This window comes from Lethenteron reissneri, chromosome 16 (genome assembly GCF_015708825.2).
Source record: "Lethenteron reissneri isolate LAM-NWPU_2019-01 chromosome 16, ASM1570882v1, whole genome shotgun sequence".
NCBI classification, from domain to species: Eukaryota; Metazoa; Chordata; class Hyperoartia; order Petromyzontiformes; family Petromyzontidae; genus Lethenteron; species Lethenteron reissneri.
Genome location: NC_083794.1, coordinates 15,533,773 through 15,554,493, shown reverse-complemented (window position 1 = coordinate 15,554,493; position 20,721 = coordinate 15,533,773). Strand labels below are relative to the sequence as shown.

The 20,721-nt window shown below is 58.6% G+C and overlaps 1 protein-coding gene across 2 annotated transcripts in view; it reads right to left on the bottom strand.

Annotated features, from left to right (window-relative positions):
* The window catches only part of LOC133343078 (serine/threonine-protein kinase PLK4-like), a 60,512-nt gene extending 41,321 nt beyond the window's left edge, over positions 1 to 19,191 (bottom strand). Inside the window, exons 1-4 of one of the 2 annotated variants that reach the window (XM_061552558.1) lie at positions 18,964 to 19,191; positions 17,994 to 18,051; positions 10,045 to 10,118; positions 5,794 to 5,954 (exon numbers count right to left, since the gene is read on the bottom strand). In XM_061552558.1, coding sequence (XP_061408542.1) covers positions 5,794 to 5,954; positions 10,045 to 10,118; positions 17,994 to 18,051; positions 18,964 to 19,038 — 368 coding nt within the window. In that variant the 5' untranslated portion in view covers positions 19,039 to 19,191. Of the gene's footprint in view, positions 1 to 5,793; positions 5,955 to 10,044; positions 10,122 to 17,993; positions 18,052 to 18,963 lie in introns of both variants that reach the window. The other variant, XM_061552557.1, reaches the window with a different exon arrangement.
* Positions 19,192 to 20,721: the final 1,530 nt, after the last annotated feature.

The window sequence follows — 20,721 nt, the reverse complement described above, 5'->3', positions numbered from 1 at the left end:
ACGCCACTTGCTGCTGCCCCAGGCCATCGTCCCACTGCTCATAGCGGGCAGCTGCATAACCCTCAGACGTTCTCGGGCGGCAGGGCACAGCAGCGGCAGCACTCCTGCCCCGCAACGAGAAAGCCTTGGGCTCGATTGCCGACTCTGGTACCTCTTTGGATGCAGTGAGTATGTTCTCCCCCTGTCCCGGCACGGCTAAACCCAGCCAAACCAAATGCGCGCGCTGTCAGAGCGCAGAGAGGACGGCCGTTACGACCGGGCCAAAGGAGCGGTGGTTGGGCGTCACTCAACACGAAACGAGACGAGCGCCCCTCCTGACACAGACTCCTTGTGCCCTTCCATCCCAATCACATCCCAGGTGCACGATCGCGAGACCCATGGATTCATCGCGCAATCAAGAGAGTCGCACGCGGAGACCTGCCGCTAGCAGTGCATCACCCTGTATCACGCTGCAGCGGGGAACGGCCCGAACATAACCCCAACATGCAGAGTCGCCTGACCGTAAAGAAGCCGAATTTTAGTCAATAGGACAGAACATGGCCCAGCGGTGGCACGTTCGCCACTACGTGCCACCTCTTTCGCAGTCATTTGAGAAAATGAAGCCTTTACTCAATTGGAACTGCACACAGCAGCAATCATCACTCACAACTGGCAGATTTATGCCCACTCGCAGGCCAGGTGCCGAGCCACCTTGTGCCACACAGAGACAGCTGACACAGGGGGTGCCCCGTTAAATGCATTGAAAGGAGATGCGACGCAGGTCACTTATCATCGCGTGCCGAGCACGTCGAGATGCCCGGCGTAAAGGAGGGCGGCCCGATCACACAGCTCGCTCTCATTACAGCGGCTCATGCAGGGCGTGTCCGTATAGGAGCTGCCTCCCTCCGTCCTGGGTGTAAGACCTCCCCCATCTGCGCACGGCTCATTGAAACCCCCATTGCCTTGAGCAGCACTTTCAGGAGAAAACAAATTCTGCTTCCTGAGCAGCGCGGGATGCATTATACATATGGCTCCTTCAGCTCAGTCATACGGAGCCCCACATTAAAACTGCAGCAGTTTCCATTATTCAACATCAAATGAACAGCCCCTGGGCTCCGGGGCCACTGGGCTTCTTGCTCACCCACCAGCCCACTCGCCCACCCACCAGCTCACCAACCCACCAGCCCACTCACCCACCAGCTCACTCACCAACCCACCAGCTCACTCACCAACCCACCAGCCCACTCACCAACCCACCAGCCCACTCACCAACCCACCAGCCCACTCGCCCACCCACCAACTCACTCACCAACCCACCAGCCCACTCACCAACCCACCAGCCCACTCACCCACCAGCCCACTCTCCAACTCAGCAGCCCACTCTCCAACTCAGCAGCCCACGCATCAGCCCACTCACCCAACAGCTCACTCACACACCTGCCCACTCAATGATTTGTGAGATCCTCACAATCCAATCTGGTTAAAGCTAAGATGGATCATAGGCAGGCCAACCTGAATTTTCTAACCGGAGAAGATGTTAGTTTGGAGGGCTCTACTTTTGCAAGCAACGAGAACGGAGGTCATGACTGTGGCCAAGAAGATGTAGAGCTTCGTATGAAGCAATAGACCAGGTAGCTTCCATATAGAGGTATGCAGCTGATGAAAAGAGAAGGCTGCTCGACTGATTCGGAGCTGTTCATAAGCACACTGCCCAGGAACGGAAACTACTCCACTCTTTCCACAACTGCCTCATCACTAATGGGGAGTGGGAGGGGAGCATTCGATGATATAAATATCACCAGATCATCTACATACAGTACATAACATGGTTGACCAGCAGGGAGCCATCCCTTGACCGCACCCGAGCATTGATCAGCCTCCCATTGTATCTGTACCAGATGGAAATTCCTCCGGTACAGCCATGAAACGCTTCTCGAGCTACGTGGTCGAAGAAGATGTCAGTGTAGTGCGGCGAGAGGACATCCCTGTCGCACCCTGAAGTGAACAGGTAATGGCTCCGACTCCCGGCCAGGCAGCTTTATCCAGGCCTGTCCATCATCATGAAGGTCCCTACTAATTGTAAGCAGAGGGTCTGGAACTCCGAAATCATGAAGAATAACCCACGACTCTGGCCTGTTGATATCATAGGCCTTGACCAAGGCAATAAAGTAGAGATGTAGGTCTTTTTGAAATTCCCTACACCTCTGCTCTAGCAGACGTACAGGGAAAATGGCATACGTGCAGAACCGCCCTGATCTGAAATCTGATTGGGCAATGGCGGAGCCAGGATTTTCAGGTAGAGGGGGTAACCCCTCCAGCAATGAAAAATGATAGTTGTTAGTAAGTAAGGGCTTATCCCTTGCTTTTTATTCGACGCGTGTGCGGCGATGGCATAGCCATCGATCGAGGGTCGAATTCGAACCGCGTGTGATCGGCATCGCGCTCGCTGAAGGTGTTTGCCTTCAGGGAAGTCGTGTACTGTATACGCAACTGCGCACAATTCTGCGAGTCACTTATAACTGCTTTGCCGTTACTTATTGCCAATTATGGACTCAGACTATTGTCCTAACATCTCAAGAGTCCCTGGCACGTAATGACATGCTACACAGTGGCAGTGGGGGTCGCAAAATGCCGATTTATTACTAATAAACCACAATGATCCGAACTAAATTAGGGATTTCGATCGAATCATTGGGGGGGCACGTTTCACCCCACCCCCCCACTGGCTCCGCCAGTGTGATTGGGGCTCCGCAAGCCTCTCCTCAGCATTGTTGAATAAACCCTGCCAGGACTTTTCCCAGCATCACACGGAGCAGGTGTTGCAATCAGTGTGGTCCCCATTTTTTTTGTAATTGGGACCACCAGGGCATCCTTCCAATCCTGCGGAACCCGTCCTGTGTAATGATATCACAAAGGGCAGTCTGCACACAAATGTCACTCCTCCATAAGCAGTTTGCTTGAGGGGTCTTCTCTCCCCGGCGCTTGACCTGGTCTCAAGTTCCAGATGGCTGTTCGTACTTCCTTAACAGATGGCACATCCGCCAACCACGTGCAGGGGGTGGCGACTTCCTCCAATAGTTGAGGCATAACAAGCACCAGCAGGGTCAGCCCGACCTTGCCCCATGATGTTGTTTGAGCCGAGGGGTTTCCTCTCCCTCAAGTCCAAGGAGACATGCTCAGCAAACCTGCAAACTATTTTCTTGGGGGACAGAGATCGGATCTTTGAGGTTGGTGATAGGTGTGGTGCTGCAAGTCACGTGCACGGACACCACAACTAGCCCACTCATCCACCACCCTACACACCCACCTCTCCTCTTACCCACCACCCCTCTCACCCAACACCCCAGCCACCCACAATCTCACCAGCCCTCTGACTCACCACGCCTCTCACCCACTTTGCGTGCCACAGTTGTGCCACGTCACTGCACAATTGCGTAACCTCGCAATGTGCCCGGTTTAATCAATTTCCATTTTAATCAACGCGAGTTAATTAAGGCGCGCGTCGCAGAGCGGCCCCGCGGGGCCGTCGCGCGCTCCCGGCTCCCGCCGATGGCGGCGGCGGCGGCGGTGCCGCGGGGTGATGAAGTGCGCGCGTGTGCGGTTATTGTGCGTGTTCAGCTGAGATTCATGGTGCGTCCACGGAGCAGTAAATCTGAGCAGCAACTGGGGCGGCTGCTGCCCATCGATGGCGCCACGACGCAGCACGGACGCCACGTTTCTTGATAGCTGTTATTTATTATTCATTATCACGACGCTCGTCAACCCAGGAAAGCCTCGCAGAGTGTCGAGCCTCTCTTTAAGGAGGGTCCTGCCACGTTTTCATAGCGGGGGCCGATATTGCGCTTCTCATTCGAGTAATGTGCAGCTAATGTTTTCAGAATTGGGAATGTTTTGGCCACTACCAGTTACACTGTGTGTCTCTGAGTGTGGGTTTAACTATGGGAGGAGGAAACTGGAGAACCTAAAGGAGGTCCATGCAACACAGAGGGAGGATATACAGATTCCACAGAGTTGGGAATCGAACCCCGGCCCTTTCTTGTTGTGAGGCACAAGTGTCACCACCGCACAACCGCCCTGCACCCCCCACGTGTTCCATCACCCATGTGGTTATAACGCGGCACGAGCGTCATCAGCGACCGAGGCCGCTGCCGGGCGCTGTGTGTGGCGCGGGGCGCTGCCAGTGCTGAGCGGCCACACGTTACACCACCGTTTACGCAAGTCCTGCGGCATGGATACCGTGCAGGATAAATTTATGTGGGAGCGTGGTGCGACCATGGCATGGTGGGACCGTGGTGCGGGCGTGGTGGGAGCGTGGTGGGAGCGTGGTGGGGGCGTGGTGGGTGGGGGCGTGGTGGGATTGTCTTGGAGGACTCATGGGTGCGTTGTCCGCGTGCATCACGCGCGGCTCGGCATCCCCCAACGGCGGGTGGTGTAAACGTGACCCGGGCTAGTAGCCCGGAGTTGGTGACTACCAGGAGCAGCCACAGCCTTAGCAAGAGGCATATTGAATGTGGTGTGCTTGGTGTGGAATCATTTGCAGGACAGACGCGGCTGAATTTAAATTCCGGTTCTAGCGCAGTGATTATGGATTTCTCATGGGGAGTGGCAACACAGCGGTTAATGTACTGCACTACGAACCCAGCAACGCGGATTTGATATCCGCCCACGGACGATTACTTGAATCGGTTCTGGGTCTCTTCTAGGTCGACTCAGCCTCAAATGGGTACCTGGTGCGATATGTACGCATCGCCACTGGGGAGACAAAGGTGGCCGGGCATGGTGCTGGACACCCACCCTTCATGTGCCATGCCAACCTTCATAGGTGCTCTCTAACAGCACTTGCCTCAACAGGCTGTGAAGGCTATATGGGGGATCTGTCTTTGGTGGCGGTGGTGGTGGCATCTTGACTGAACTGGGCCAATTCCCACGGGACACGAGGCTATATTTAGGAGCTTGCGCAATTGCTTGCAGGTAAGGAGACCGTGGGGAGGGGGCCAACGGGGAGTGGGATCACGGGGAGGGGGGGTCGGGGGGGGGGCTGGCCCCCCATGGAGATTCAGCTCACAGACATCACGAGTGCCCACATACACTGCCCTGCACACAGCTGTCCTTCACATGGGTTCCCTCTGGGTTCTCCGGGTCCCTCCCACAGCTAAACACACACACAACGTCATTGGTGGTGGAAACATATCACAATGTAGCAGGATCCTCCAGAAAACATGTATTGAGACTCGGTGTGGGTTTCCTGGTTAAATGATATCCAAAAAAATCCTGCGTCACAGCCATGTCCACGGTCACCCCCACGAACACCCACCCTCCCTATCCCATGCTCGCCCCCGACTCCGACCCTCCCTCCCATGCCCGGCAGGTTGAGAGACGTCAGCTCGGATCACTCGGGAGCTGCGTCTGCGCTGGCCCGTTATGCCGTGGTGCATCTCCACGCGTCGAGCGGCCTCGCTCCGTTCATGTTGATGCCCCAATACATTTCTTAACGCTGCATCCATATTTTAAATTGTTATTCATTTGGTCCAAAGTGGAACGCATTTACACACCCCTCTCATCCCTCCCATCCCTCCAAACATATCCATCCTTTACAAGGCCCTCCCATCCCTTCCATCCCTCTCTCAGGTCTGAACCGACTTCCCGTGAGCGGAGACAAGAAAACCCACGGCACCCACCGCCACCTGCTCCCCTCACCGAGGGTGCTGGGTGTTGCTGCTGCTGTGCGCTGGGTAATGGTGCTCGGTGTTGGGTTCTGCTGTATGGCGCAGGGTGCCGGTACAGGGTCCGGGGTCCGGGTGCAGGATGCCGTACCAGGTGGGGTTGCGTGGGCTCGGGTGCAGCGTCGCCTGCTCGTGCATGGTGGCCAGGTGTGTCCAGGTGAGGCAGCGGCTCTGCACGTCCAGCACTCTCCTCTGCACGTCCAGCCACGACTCCTCCTCCAGGCGCACGTTGTCCACCTGCAGCGCACCCAGCTGCACATGCGCACACAAAGCTCACCCACGTAGCTAGGCAGACTGTTGGGGCGAATCCTGTTGGCGAGCGCTAGCACGGCGCACGAGAGGGTGGTGCGGCCATCACCATGCCCCGCCCGCCTTGGTCTCCCCAGTGCAGATGTTTTGTACACCGCAGCAGGTACTCATTTAAGGCTGAACCAACCTACGGGAGGCCCAGGATCGGTTCAGATAATCACCAACGATCTTGACTGGGAGTGGAATTCAAACTCGGCTCACTGTGTTTGTAGTGCCGTGCGTTAACTACTGCACTCCACACAGACACACATAGTCACACGGGCTCGCACACGCACATCCCCTCATGTAGCCGTCACTCACCACAAATTGACAGGAATTAAATTCAGGTCGCCAGGTTCCTAACGCAGTGACTAACCGCCACGGTGCTTTGTGCCAGGCTAGGTGCACTTTTAGGAAATCGGGTGAAGTGTGGAAAGCTCACTGCTGGCAGGAAATCATGGGACAGAGCAAGGTGTTATGACTGGAGGCGTGCACACGCATACAGACACAAACGCCGCTCCCGCCCAGTTGCCGGGCATGTGTGTGGCGGAAGGCACCGACAGAAATGCTGCATATTTAATGCGGCTGCCGCGTGCGTAATGGGGATGTCCCACTACGGCCTGCGAGCCGCGCGCTGTGCGAGCGGCTAACGCAGCTGCCAGGCACCGCCCACACGTCATACCAGTGGCCACCGTGGGCCACCGCCTGTGTATGCTGAACTTCTTTGGCACCGTACGTAGCCAAGTGAGCTAATCGGAGGTGCAGGGGAAGAACAAACAAAACACAAAAAGCAGTTTTAACGTGGGCTGCCGCGAGTTGCCGCGAGTTGCCGCAAGCCACCGCGAGCCACCGCGGACTGTCGTGGGTACACCACGTGACAATGTACTGTGGAGCCGTGCCAGGTTGTGGAGGGTTCCTAGTGGTACAGATTTGGTCAGATCACTATGTGGCAGAACCCAAACGGCCATCATGAATCAGGAACTAGTGTTCTTCACCGGTAACCGGTATCGTAACGAGTTACCGGTTACGAAAGATAATAACCAGAAGAAGATTCCAGTGGGATGTGAATGACGAACGCATGAATGTGCTCGCGAGAAAGTACAAACCTCACAGCGCAGGCCTCAGTCACCGCATGGTAAATGTGCCCTCGTTTTTCAGTTACAAGGTAAAGGCGTCCGTCGTGCAGCAAATGCTCACTCACGCCCCTGTTGGTGAAAGGGCCTCCACCGTTGGGAGCTCCACAGGGTGTCTCGGCTTCTATACCGACCGGGTGTTTTTGAAGAGGTGGGTGTACCCATACTTGACCTCACCACATGCGACCTGCGCTCAACTAACAATGAAACAGCCATATGTTCATCTTCTTGAGTTGGTGGTCTCGACAAGGCTAAGAGCATTGTACATGCATGTGCTGGTCACATCCAAGACATGAATGGAGTAGTGCCCACCTACCGTTTGTGAGTGTCACAGCTTTGTATTATGTTATATCTACTCATCCACTCGCATACCCATCCACTCACTCACTAGCCCACTCACCAACTCCCTTACCCACCCGCTCTTTCACTAACACCTACAATTAGCACGGTTGGCTACGTACGGTGCAAAAACTCCAACATACATACAAACACTCACTCGCCCACCTACACACACACCCATCAAATCACTCACCAAAACCTCGTCACATCGGTGTGTCTGCAGCTTGCATCGCGAAATCCTTCTGGTTTGTGCTGGGTTTAGCATTATTCACAAAAATGCTGAATTTGATTCAGGCACGCGTGCGTGCGCGTGCGTGCATGTGCGTCACTAAGGGCTGGGGCAGTTTGGAATTGCGTTACTGCTCGTGTGTATATGTATGTGTGCGCGTGTCAGTGTGTCGGTGCGGGGAGCGGTAGGGTAGCGGTTAACATGTTGCACTACGAACTCGGCGACTCGAGATCGATTCCCGGTCATGGCCAACAACGGTGGTGATTATATTATCTGAACCTGTCCTGGGCCTCCCCTAAGTCGACTCAGCCTCAAATGAGTACCTGGTGCAATGTGTAAACATCTTCACTGGGGAGACAAAGCCAGCCAGGCATGGTGCTGGCCACCCACCCCCTCGTGTGCCGTGCCAGCCTGGATAGATGCTCGCAAACGGCCCGTTAAGGCGATAGCGAGGAGCTGTCTTTGTGCAAGTCATTAAGGGTTGGGCCATGTGGGTGTGTCCGTATTTATATGTGCATGCGTGTATCGGTGTACGTGTGTGCGTGTATCGGTGTACGTGTGTGTAGATTAATAGATAGTTTGGTGCCTGCGTGCACGTGCGAGCGTGAGTGCATGTGTATGCAGGTTAGTGCGGTGCTAGTGTGCACGTGTGCGCATGAATGCACACACAGCGCACACACGCATCTCTCCTTCCAGGGAGGAGGGGGGTCATCCCCTCCTGCAGCCTGAGACGAGGGGGAAGCGGAGGAGTGGGTGAACCCAGAGACTCCCCCCACAATCCACAGGGTGCGGTCGATACAGACGGAGGCTTTAAAGAAATCGATGCGCGTGATGGCGGGGTAATGATCGGGGCCTTAAGTCTGTTGCAACCATTGTCTGCGTGTGTACTGTGTGCGCGCTGTGTGTGCGCACAGCTTGTGCGCCCTGCGTGCGTGAGTGCGCACTGTGTGCATGTCAGCGCGCGACGCCAAACACACAAACACTGTGGAGGCCGCGAGGGTGTGTGGACAATGTAGAGGTCTGAATCCACACTGGGCTGCGAGGTGGCCAGGAGATGGCAGTACAGAATGTGGGTTCGTGAATCCATTCATGCAAAACTTGGAATGCACAGGTGGTGGGGTGGCAGTCTGGCATAGGTGGCATCTGACGAGTAGTCACGGAGATAGCCAGAGCTATACTGGATGTGGTGTGCCAGGTGTGGAAACACATTCTGGGTGTGAATAGTATCAAGCCAGGGTGGGGGATAGTTTTCTCCGGGCACTCCGGTTTCCTCCCACAAGCCCACCGCTCCCTCTGTGTGGGACCCCCTGGGACACCGCGATGTTCTGTCACAAGGGTATATCCAGGTGAAATAGCCCGCAAGTTAAACTCTTTTTAAACAAAGTTTGTTATATCCCGGTGCAAGAGCCTCCAGGTTGGGCGCGCGCCCCGTTTCTGCCGATGAATGCCGCAGGAGAACTCGGGTCGGGTTTCATCGCCAGGCACCGAGCGCCCACGGCCACTGCCCACCACTCGGAGAGCGGCGCGCTAACGGCGGCACCGTCACCGCCGCCAGCGCTAGCTTGGATGGTGCCGTTTGTCGCTGGCCGCTTGACGTTTTGGGCATTTGGTCCTACTGCGTGCTCAACGACTGAGTAAGCAACACCGCAGCGCTGACAGCCCCAGGAAGCCTCTTTCCCTCCACGCACAAGGGGTCAAGACCCCAGCCGAGGAATCGCCGCGGGCATCGACTGCTGATGTTTGCGCTTCTGGGAAAGTCAAACGGTTTGCGTTTTTTTTTCTATTACAGTTGTGGAGCAGTCGGCCCAAAGGCCCGAAACGTCAAGTGGCCAGCAACAAAGAGCACCAGCATCACGCAGGATATTGCTAAGTGGAGCGCATTGCTTGAATTTGGATAGGGTGTTATCGTTGTAAGAGCTTGGGGGGGGGGAAGAGACATTGATGGGTGAGGGAAATCCAGAGTGGAGCAGTGGCAGTGAAAAAGCAGAGCGAGAAGTGAGGTGATCTGCAGTGTGGTGAGTGGGTGAGTGCATGAGTATGTTGATGTGACCTGCAGTGTGGTGAGTGGGTGAGTGAGTGTTGTTGTGACCTGCAGTGTGGTGAGTGAGTGGGTGAGTGTTGTTGTGACCTGCAGTGTGGTGAGTGAGTGTTGTTGTGACCTGCAGTGTGGTGAGTGGGTGAGTGTTGTTGTGACCTGCAGTGTAGTGAGTGGGTGAGTGTGTTGTTATGACCTGCAGTGTGGTGATTCGACAGCGTGGTGGATGAGACTAATCAGTGAGTGAAGGCACGACACACGTGTAATGACGTTGTGATGAGCCGTGAAGTCAGTGGTGAGCTCGCACGAAACCCTCACCTGCCGCAGAAACCGGGGCAGCACGTTGGCACAGGTGGCGATCTTGCGCCGGTAAATGACGCCGGTCAAGCCATCTGCTGGGAAACGTAGGCAAATCAGAACACTGCTCGGATACGTGTGAGTGAGTGTGTAGGTCAACTCAGCTTTAAGTAAGTACCTGGTGCGGTATGTAAATATCGCCACTAGGGAGACAAAGGCCGCCAGGCGTGGTGCTGGTCACCCACCCCCTTGTGTGCCATTCTGGCCTTCATAGGTGCTCGCTGACAGCACTTGTCCCTACAGTCTGTTAAGGGTATACGGGGGATCTTTGTCTCTGATATCCACTGCGCAAACTGTATGGTGATACATGTAAAGTGTGTGTCCCCGTGTCGTCGTCACGCGTGTGTTGCGTGTCTGATAGTTTGTTTTGCTGAACTGAGAACTCGAGAGCGCACGGCGAGGATCACTCGCAGGAGGGGCCTGGGTCACCACAACGACTCGAGCAATGGCGGAGGAACAACGACAGCAATGAAGCAATGAGAAACCACAGCGGAAGCAACCTTGCTATGAAAGAAATCAAAACCAGTGCACAAACAGAACGAAACTATGAAAGAGAACCATCTCCGTTGTCGCTCAACACCAAACGCTCGCGTGCGTCGCTGTGAAGAACAAATACAGCGGAACGCTTGTCCACCCGTCCCATATCTGTCACTCCACATGCACCCTTCTGCTAGGCTCAGCGGTGCCAGTTAAACACAAACGCTGGACTGGTTTCGACATTTAGCGTCTCATCGACAGGGCCACGACATTGCTTCGTGCGCTGCACATGAGCGTCGCACGAGGAACATCACTCGACGTCGCGGTCTCCTCGCGGAGCGAGCGGGGTCTCTTCATGCACCTGGCCCAGGTGTCCGACTCGTCGGTACCACCTGAGGTGTCGCGATCCCCATTCATTTCTGTGGCCACCAACAACAGCGACTTGAGCGATAGCCGTTTGTCACGAGCGATAACTCACTCCCACTGGCCGTACAGGTAGTTTGAACAAAGCGTGGTGGGTAAGATGCCAGTCAACACGGCCGGCGTGCAGCACTCGTGCCACGCAGATCACCAGCGCCGGCCAGGCGCTGGTGGCGAACCCCGCATCTAGGGAGGGCCTCATCAGTACGACGCGTGGGATCAATAAGCGCGGCATTCACGCTCGTCGGCACCGGCGCTGCCGAGCAACGCGGCGCGCGGTCGATCACACGCGGCTCCAGGGCCCTCGCGAGCTCACGGGGCCTAAAAATACCGCAGCAACACAGGGGCCCACAGGGACACGCGGGGGGGACGGGACGGGGGAGCCCGGAAGTGGGGAGCGGTGAGCGAGGAGCGGGAGGGAACCTGGCAGTGGGGAACGGTGAGCGAGGAGCGGGAGGGAACCTGGCAGTGGGGAACGGGGAACGGGGAGCGAGGAGCGGGAGGGAACCTGGCAGTGGGGAACGGGGAGCGAGGAGCGGGAGGGAACCTGGCAGTGGGGAACGGTGAGCGAGGAGCGGGAGGGAACCTGGCAGTGGGGAACGGGGAGCGAGGAGTGGGAGGGAACCTGGCAGTGGGGAACGGGGAGCGAGGGAGCGGGAGGGAACCTGGCAGTGGGGAACGGTGAGCGAGGAGCGGGAGGGAACCAGGACGGGGGAACGGTTCGAGCGAGAGCTGGAGGGAACTGCAGTGGGGGAACGGGAGCGAGGAGCGGAGGGAACCTGGCAGTGGGGAACGGGGGAGCGAGGAGCGGGAGGGAACCTGGCCAGTGGGAACCGGGGATGCGAGGAGCGGGAGGGAACCTGGCAGTGGGGAACGGGGAGCGACTGGGAGCGGGGAGAGGGAACCTGTCAGTGGGGACACGCGTGAGCGAGGAGCGGGAGGGAACCTGGCAGTGGGGAACGGGGAACGGGGAGAGCGAGGAGCGGGAGGGAACCTGGCAAGTGGGGAACGGGTGATGCGAGGAGCGGGAGGGACCCTGGCAGTGGGGAACGGGGAGCGATGGGAGCGGGAGGGAACCTGGCAGCGGGGAATCGGTGAGCGAGGAGCGGGAGGGAACCTGGCAGTGGGGAACGGGGGAACGGGGAGCGAGGAGCGGGAGGGAACCTGGCAGTGGGGAACGGGGAGCGAGGAGCGGAGGGAACCTGGCAGTGGGGAACGGGGAGCGGAGGAGCGGGAGGGAACCTGGCAGTGGGGAACGGGGAGCGAGGGAGCGGGAGGGAACCTGGCAGTGGGGAATGGTGAGCGAGGAGCGGGAGAGAACCTGGCAGTGGGGAACGGGGAACGGGGAGCGAGGAGCGGGAGGGAACCTGGCAGTGGGGAGCGGTGAGCGAGGAGCGGGAGGGAACCTGGCAGTGGGGAGCGGTGAGCGAGGAGCGGGAGGGAACCTGGCAGTGGGGAACGGGGAGCGAGGAGCGGGAGGGAACCTGGCAGTGGGGAACGGGGAGCGAGGGAGCGGGAGGGAACCTGGCAGTGGGGAACGGTGAGCGAGGAGCGGGAGGGAACCTGGCAGTGGGGAACGGGGAACGGGGAGCGAGGAGCGGGAGGGAACCTGGCGGTGGGGAGCGGTGAGCGAGGAGCGGGAGGGAACCTGGCAGTGGGGAGCGGTGAGCGAGGAGCGGGAGGGAACCTGGCAGTGGGGAACGGGGAACGGGGAGCGAGGGAGCGAGGAGCGGGAGGGAAGCTGGCAGTGGGGAACGGGGAACGGGGAGCGAGGGAGCGGGAGGGAACCTGGCAGTGGGGAACGGGGAGCGAGGGAGCGGGAGGGAACCTGGCAGTGGGGAACGGGGAGCGAGGGAGCGGGAGGGAACCTGGCAGTGGGGAGCGGGGAGCGAGGGAACGGGGAACGGGGAGCGAGGGAGCGAGGAGCGAGGGAACGGGGAGCGAGGGAACGAGGGAGCGAGGGAGCGAGGGAGCGGGAGGGAACCTGGCAGTGGGGAACGAGGAGCGAGGGAGCGAGGAGCGAGGAGCGGGAGGGAAGCTGGCAGTGGGGAACGGGGAACGGGGAGCGAGGGAGCGGGAGGGAACCTGGCAGTGGGGAACGGGGAGCGAGGGAGCGGGAGGGAACCTGGCAGTGGGGAACGGGGAGCGAGGGAGCGGGAGGGAACCTGGCAGTGGGGAGCGGGGAGCGAGGGAACGGGGAACGGGGAGCGAGGGAGCGAGGGAGCGAGGGAGCGATGGAGCGGGAGGGAACCTGGCAGTGGGGAGCGGGGAGCGAGGGAGCGAGGGAGCGGGGAGCGAGGGAGCGAGGGAGCGAGGGAGCGAGGGAGCGAGGGAGCGAGGGAGCGGGGAGCGGGGAGCGAGGGAGCGGGGAGCGGGGAGCGAGGGAGCGGGGAGCGGGGAGCGAGGGAGCGAGGGAGCGGGGAGCGGGGAGCGAGGGAGCGGGGAGCGGGGAGCGAGGGAGCGAGGGAGCGGGGAGCGGGGAGCGGGGAGCGGGAGCGGGGAGCGAGGGAGCGGGAGCGGGGAGCGAGGGAGCGAGGGAGCGAGGGAGCGAGGGAGCGAGGGAGCGGGGAGCGAGGGAGCGAGGGAGCGAGGGAGCGAGGGAGCGAGGGAGCGAGGGAGCGAGGGAGCGAGGGAGCGAGGGAGCGAGGGAGCGAGGGAGCGAGGGAGCGAGGGAGCGAGGGAAGCGAGGGAGCGAGGGAGCGAGGGAGCGAGGGAGCGAGGGAGCGAGGAGCGAGGGAGCGATGGGAGCGAGGGAGCGAGGGAGCGAGGGAGCGAGGGAGCGAGGGAGCGGGGAGCGAGGGAGCGAGGGAGCGAGGGAGCGAGGGAGCGAGGGAGCGAGGGAGCGAGGGAGCGAGGGAGCGAGGGAGCGAGGGAGCGAGGGAGCGAGGGAACGGGGAGCGAGGAGCGAGGGAGCGAGGGAGCCGGGAGCGAGGGAGCGAGGAGCGAGGGAGCGAGGGAGCGAGGGAGCGGGGAGCGAGGGAGCGAGGGAGCGGGGAGTGAGGGAGCGAAGAGCGAGGAGCGAGTGAGCTAGGAGCGAGGAGCGTGGAGCGAGGAGCGAGGGAGCGAGGGAGCGAGAGAGCGAGGGAGCGAGGAGCGAGGAGCGAGGGAGCGAGGGAGCGAGGGAGCGAGGGAGCGAGGGAGCGAGGAGCGAGGGGCGGGGAGCGAGGGAGCGAGGGAGCGAGGGAGCGAGGGAGCGGGGAGCAAGGGAGCGAGGGAGCGAGGGAGCGGGGAGCGAGGGGAGCGAGGGAGCGAGGAGCGAGGAGCGAGGGAGCGAGGGAGCGAGGGAGCGGGGAGCGAGGGAGCGAGGAGCGAGGAGCGAGGGAGCGAGGGAGCGAGGGAGCGTGGGAGCGAGGGAGCGAGGGAGCGAGGGAGCGAGAGAGCGGGGAGCGAGGGAGCGAGGGAGCGAGGGAGCGGGGAGCGAGGGAGCGAGGGAGCGAGGGAGCGAGGAGCGAGGGAGCGAGGAGCGAGGAGCGAGGAGCATTCAGGGGAATCCTGCGGGGACGACGAGAAGCCACACGGTACGGGGCGCCGTCACAGCCGCCATTGATCTGGTAATGGCGGCAGCGCAGTCGTAACACTCGTGCCTCGAGCAAGAAGCCCCACCGATTCCCGGCTTGGTCTCCTTTCTGTGGAGAGTTTGTACGTTTGCTCCTTTTGTGTAGTGCAAGAGTGTGTATGTGAGCAGAGTTTGTACGTTTTCCCACTGTTCTGCATGGGATTCACCTGGGTTCCCTTGTTTCCTCCCATAGCTAAACAACCACACACAGTGGAAACGGTATTGGCCACACATGACAGTAACATCACTTCCTTGGCAAAGCCCTCCAGCAAAAGGATCTTGAGCAATCGTCACAAGGAGGCGCCGCTGTCTCACAGGCGCAGCCTGCAGTGGTGTCACAGCAGGGGGGGTGTTGCTGCTGTCTGTGATCTCAATTGAGTCGCTCGTAATTTTACCACTGTGAGCGGAGCAGACGGCGTGATAGTAGTAGTGTTTCAGTTAATACACTCCCCGCAGTATTAACCAGGGCGGCCTGCCGCATTAAAACCGTGAACCTCTGCAACGCATGGGAAGCGTGCGACCGCTGGGTCGCATCACCGCCCCGGTGAAAAGCTGCGGCGTACGCGGCCATCGCCGCCCCGACTCGGAACGCGCTCCACCGGGTACCCTCCACCCGGCAAGAAGATCGGCAACGTCACAAAAGGCGCCGAACACAATCGGCCCAAGGCCCGACATGGCAAACGACCAGTAACAAGCGGCTGTATGAGTTCAGCAAGTTGATGATTGTAATAGCTTTGGGAAACGAGACGATGATGGGAAAGGGAATTGCAGAGCAGAGCACTGCGAGGGAAAAAGCAGAAAGAGAAATGAGGCGACCGGCAGTGTGGTGAGTGAGCGAGTGGGTGCATGGTTGTGACCTGCAGTGTGGTGGTTGATCACAGCGGCCAGTGTCTGGTTGAACCGAGTTCACAACATGGGTGGAGAAACCAACGAGTGGAGTTCACGGGAACAGTAACCATGGTAGTATTAGCGATAGAAGAGAGATAAGGAGGTGAGTGACAACTCCTGAGTGAGTGAATGTAATTAGGAGTGCTGGATCATAACTCGCCCCGACTGCTTATCCACTACCAGGTGCATGAGGTAGCAAATGGGTGCTGCACCCGAGATGTGCCAGTAGCAGGGTTCCAGCTTCAGTCAACGGGGTTCTCTGTGCAGCTGCAGCTGCAGCAGCAGCAGCAGCCATCGGTGCTATGGCCGGGGCTCACCGATGGTGTAAGTGGCTCGCAATCTAAAGGTTACCACTTAAAATCCTGGTGGGAGGTTGACTCAGCCCATTCTTCCTCTGGGTTCGATAAAATGGGGACCCAGTTGTGGGGAAATTAACAGCGGTTGTTCTATGGATAGATTCGCCCCCATTACAGGGATGCGGACTTTTCACCACAGACTCTGCAGGGATGCGAGCAGGAGATGAGCACCGATGCCGCCATGTGGCTCAGATGAGCAGCGGCGACTCGCCGCCTCCTCGTTGAGACATTGCTCGACATTCGAGACGGCAAAATTCAGGACGCAATGGAGTCACGGACGTTGCGATTACAGAGACGAGGGTGCGGGCCACAGGTGCGGCCGCGCCGCTCAGCTGTTCGTCCAGCACGGACGTTGGCAGTGCCCGCAGGAGGCATCTGTCATGCACGCAGATTAACACCTGCCAGAGGCCCACGTGGCTCTCGGTCACTCCCAGGCAGCGGGGCCCGTGGCGCTGCTGCCAGGTGCCACCCTGCCAACCACGGCCATGCCCCTCGCCTCAGCCTGGGGAGGGCCCTGCCCAATTGGCCGCATGGGTCACCTGACGGGAGTGAATTTCTTCAGCAGCATTTGGTTCAATAGAAGCAAAACCCTGGACCGGTTTCATCAGCAGAGTCAGGCTTGCGTGAATGAATGCTGGTGAGCTGCAAGATGTGTTTTCGGCAAGACCCACCCCCTCTGTTAGAGGGGGGCCCAAGTTTGATGCAAAATTATACAAGACACAGAATAATCACGAGCGGCGTTGGGGGGGAATGTAAATAACAAAACAGATCAGCAAATGATGCGCTCCTCTTCCCACAGCGACGTGATGGGGTCACTGGGTCGCTTGCATTACACACAGAGATACACTCACATACACACAAGACAAAGATCGCCCGGAAAGCCTTAACATACTTTTGGGGCAAGGGCTGTAAGCGAGCACCTATGAAGGCCAGCACTTCACACGAGGGGGTGGGTGGCCAGCACTAAGCCCGGCCACCTTTGTCTCCCGAGTGGCGATGTTTACACATCACATCAGGTACTCATTTGAGGCTGGGTCGACTTAGGGGGGGTCCAGGACCATTTCCTAAAATCGTCAGTGGTATTAGCCGTGAGCGGGAATCGAACTCGGGTCGCCGTGTTCATAGCGCAGCACACGAACCGCTACACTTCTGCTCCCCAAACACACACAGACACTCTTACATACACAGTGTGTGTATGCATTCAGCCAGGCCATTCGCAACCAAATTAAAATGTTTATCCATGGATTCATCACAGTCATTACCACTTCAAATCCTTTCTGACGGTCGCCTAGCAACCAGCCGAGGGACGGCGAGCCGGGGGGGGCGGTGGGGCCCTGGGCCCGCATGAGGGCCCGCGAGCTCCAGGCCCGCGTGAGGGCCCGCGTGAGGGCCCACGTGAGGGCCCGCGTGAGGGCCCGCGTGAGGGCCCGCGAGCTCCAGGCCCTCTGGTGGCTAATGGTTCGGCAGCCACTCCACGGGCCAGCCGGTCCACGTGTTACCGAACCCTCGCCTCCCAGTCCACCAGTCCCACCAGCCTCCCAGCCTCCCCAGCCGGCTGGCTCACAGTGGCGTTAACCTGGGTGGCCGCGCGGATTGAAACAGTGAAACGTCGTGCCCCTCGCAGCAGCAGCAGCAGCAGGAGGCCACCCCCCGCCCCCTCCTCCCCTCCGCTGCGTTAAGCGCGGCTGACAGGCGTCAGGGGCCCCCTGCGTGGCAGTGCCGGTGCGGCCCAACAGGGGCGAGGAGGCCGGCGGGGAATGTCCACTCGCATCACGCGGAGCTGCTCGCCGGAGAGAGGCCGCGGCGGGGACGGGGAGAGGCCGCGGCGGGGACGGGGAGAGGCCGCGGCGGGGACGGGGAGGGGCCGCGGCGGGGACGGGGAGAGGCCGCGGCGGGGACGGGGAGAGGCCGCGGCGGGGACGGGGAGAGGCCGCCGCGAGGTTGACTCTCGCCGTGCCGCTAGAGACGCCGCTGCTGCTGCCGCATCCCGCAGTGCGCCGTGAAACTGCGCCGTGGCCTCATCGTGACGGGGCGCCCTCGCCATTCACGCGAGCGAGCGCAGTCGTCGGCATCGGCCAAGCTCATGGGCCCCATCGCGTGGACTTGGACACTCCACACAACACGGTCCCCAGAGACACAACACCGCGTGCCTCACTGCACCCTGATGCTGCACGGGGCATCTTTCTTTTACACGTGGCAGGAGCTCGGCTCACCTTGGCGCTCCTCCACCGTCTTGATGCCGATGACCATCTTCTCCTTGGGGGTCGGGTACTGTGAACAAGAGCACGGGGAAGTCGGGGCCATCAGAGGGGACAAGCTGGACGTTCACTACCGGTGTGGCACCACGCCCGTGAACCCGTGGGTGACGAGGACGAGCCATCTACTGCCCTGGCTCGCCAGAAGGCAGTACAGCAAGTGGACCAATTGCCACGTTCCCCCGGAGCTGTTCACGCAGCCAGCGAGAGCTACAGAGGATGTGGTGGTGAGCTGGTGGGCGTGGGGAGGAGATGGCCACTGGCCTCCCCTGCGTTCTTGCAGGGCCCTTACAGCCGAGGCCCGGCCCTTGTGAATCGCCGTCTCTTTCTCGGCAAGACGCATCAAGCATGGAGACACAATGCCACTGACGTGCACCAGTCTCGGGAGAAAGAAGCAGCAGCCGAGCAGAGCCGGGCCTGCGGAGTTCTCGGATTGATGGCTGCGAATAGCAGGTGTCGTGGCAGTGCAGCAGCATTTGGTTTGAATCCATCTGTGCGGAGCTCTGAGTGTTCTACCCTCCCATGCCGCGTGCCGTCTCTGGGTTGCTGAAGCAAGCTGCAGAGAGCGGCGTGGGGAGCAATGGTCACACGCGCGCCACCTCGTCTCCCACTTCCTCATTCTACCCCGCGCCTGCCCCGTGTTTGCCCTCTCCCATCGTCTCAGTCCCCCCTCGTCTCCCCTCTCCGTCTCTCCCCGTCTCACTGCGCCCTCTGCCGAGCTCCGCGTCTCCGCTCTCGGCCTCGCCGCCCACGCGGGAGGCCCCGGCCGGCCCCAGGGAGGCGGGCGCGGAGTCCGCCTCGGCCGAGGGCCTCCGCGGGCAGCCGCGCTGCGGGGAAGCTTAGAGATGGAGGCAGCGCAGGCCGCGATCTCCCCCTGCAGCACGAGGGGCCAGGGCCTCCCATTCACCCCCCACCCCACCCCACGCACCTTGTTGAGATAAACATCCACGACCTTCTCGAACGGGTACTTGTAGGTTCGCCTAATGTCCACGGTGACCACCATGGTCCTGCGTCACGCTCCCTCCTCCTCTGCTCCCTCCTCCTCCTCCTGTGCTCCCTCGTCTCTCTCGCCGCTCTGCCGGGTCCCCTCGCGACACTAACTCGGCGTGGAGTGCGGCCCCCAGCGCGGCCCCAGCGCGGCCGCTAGAGGCGCTTCCTCCTCCGTCGCCGCGGTCGGGGGGGAGGGGCCAATGGGCCGAGAGACAGAAGCGTGCAAGGTCCACGTGCGATTGTTGCCAACATATCACCTCCCCTCAGGGGCCGCCCATAAATGACGTCACGCGACTTTGGACGATTTTTGACCCCCCCCTCGTCACACGGGGTCACAAAAAGTCAGACCCCCCTCAAATATGACGTCACAAAGCTCTGCCCCCATATTTCCACTTTTAAAATAAAACATGCTTCAAATCGCTTTAAACTATCGTCATTGTAGTGCATATTTAATGTGGCGAAAACATTTATTAAAAAGGAGGCGTTGGAAAGCTTAAATTTAGCATAACATTCACTTGAGCATATTCATCGTCTAACTAAAACTACAGATGTTCAGAATATTATATTGAAATTATCTTATAATTATCGTATATTAAAAGTAATTATAACTATAAAAAAATACTTGAAACTTTGTAGTAAAATGAAGCAAAATGGAGAGTACAATTATAACAACCACGTATTCATTCCACAGAATGGAAAGACCTGGTAGAATCATCATTAAAATAAAAATGTTGAATAACTACATTTATGCTTCTTCATTCATCGATGGAGAAGCAAAATGCTCCTTCATGGAATAAATAAAAGGTGACCTTAGTAAATTGAAATAATCAAATAGTTAATAATGAAAATTGATCAAAATTAGTGTTGTTATAACAATTATATTTAATAAAGTAGAACGTGTTGTTTATATTTAAATTTGCACATTTTCATGTGACGTCACATTTCTCACCCCCCCTTGTCACAAAGGTCTGACCCTCCCCCTAAGTGCGTGACGTCATTTATGGGCGGCCCCTTACACCTCACGTCCCTTTTCCAGGGAAGCATCGGGGCCCAGGTGAGTAGGTGGAGTCAGGTGAGAGGAGGCGCTTCCAAGTGTGATCAGGTGGGGGGGGGGGGACCACGCTTCATCGCACCGCTCAGCACAGTTTGGCGGCACGTCGACTGCGGAGATGGAGCGGCGATGACATCGGTTGGTGCAGGTGCTGGGCGGATTGTTGCATCGCAAGATTATGAGAGGTGGAGATGGCTCGGAGGCCTCCATCCAGCAGTGGCTTGACCAAGGCGGTTGATGGCGTTTCTCACGCACAACTTTAATAACACACTCGGGACAATGTCACTCGTGGAGGTGTACGAGTGACTACGGGTGACTCGAGTGAATATATTTTATAGTTATGCTCTAACCCAGGAAAGCCTCAAGTCTGCACCATTTTTCAGGAGGGTCTTTCCTTGTGTTTATAATCAGATGTTTTAATGCAACGAACGAGTGTTTATAAGTGTTAAAGGAATGTAAGCATCTGGTACTGAACTAAACACGGGCCTTTTAAAGTTATTTGACCTAACCAACTCATGACTGGAAACAAATGTTATTTAAAATTGACGTGTGCTCTGCTTTTGGTTTTCTTCTGTAGCGTGATTGTTTTTTCTTTGATTTATATCAGCTTCATTTTACAGTACTTAAGTTTCTATATGATTGCAA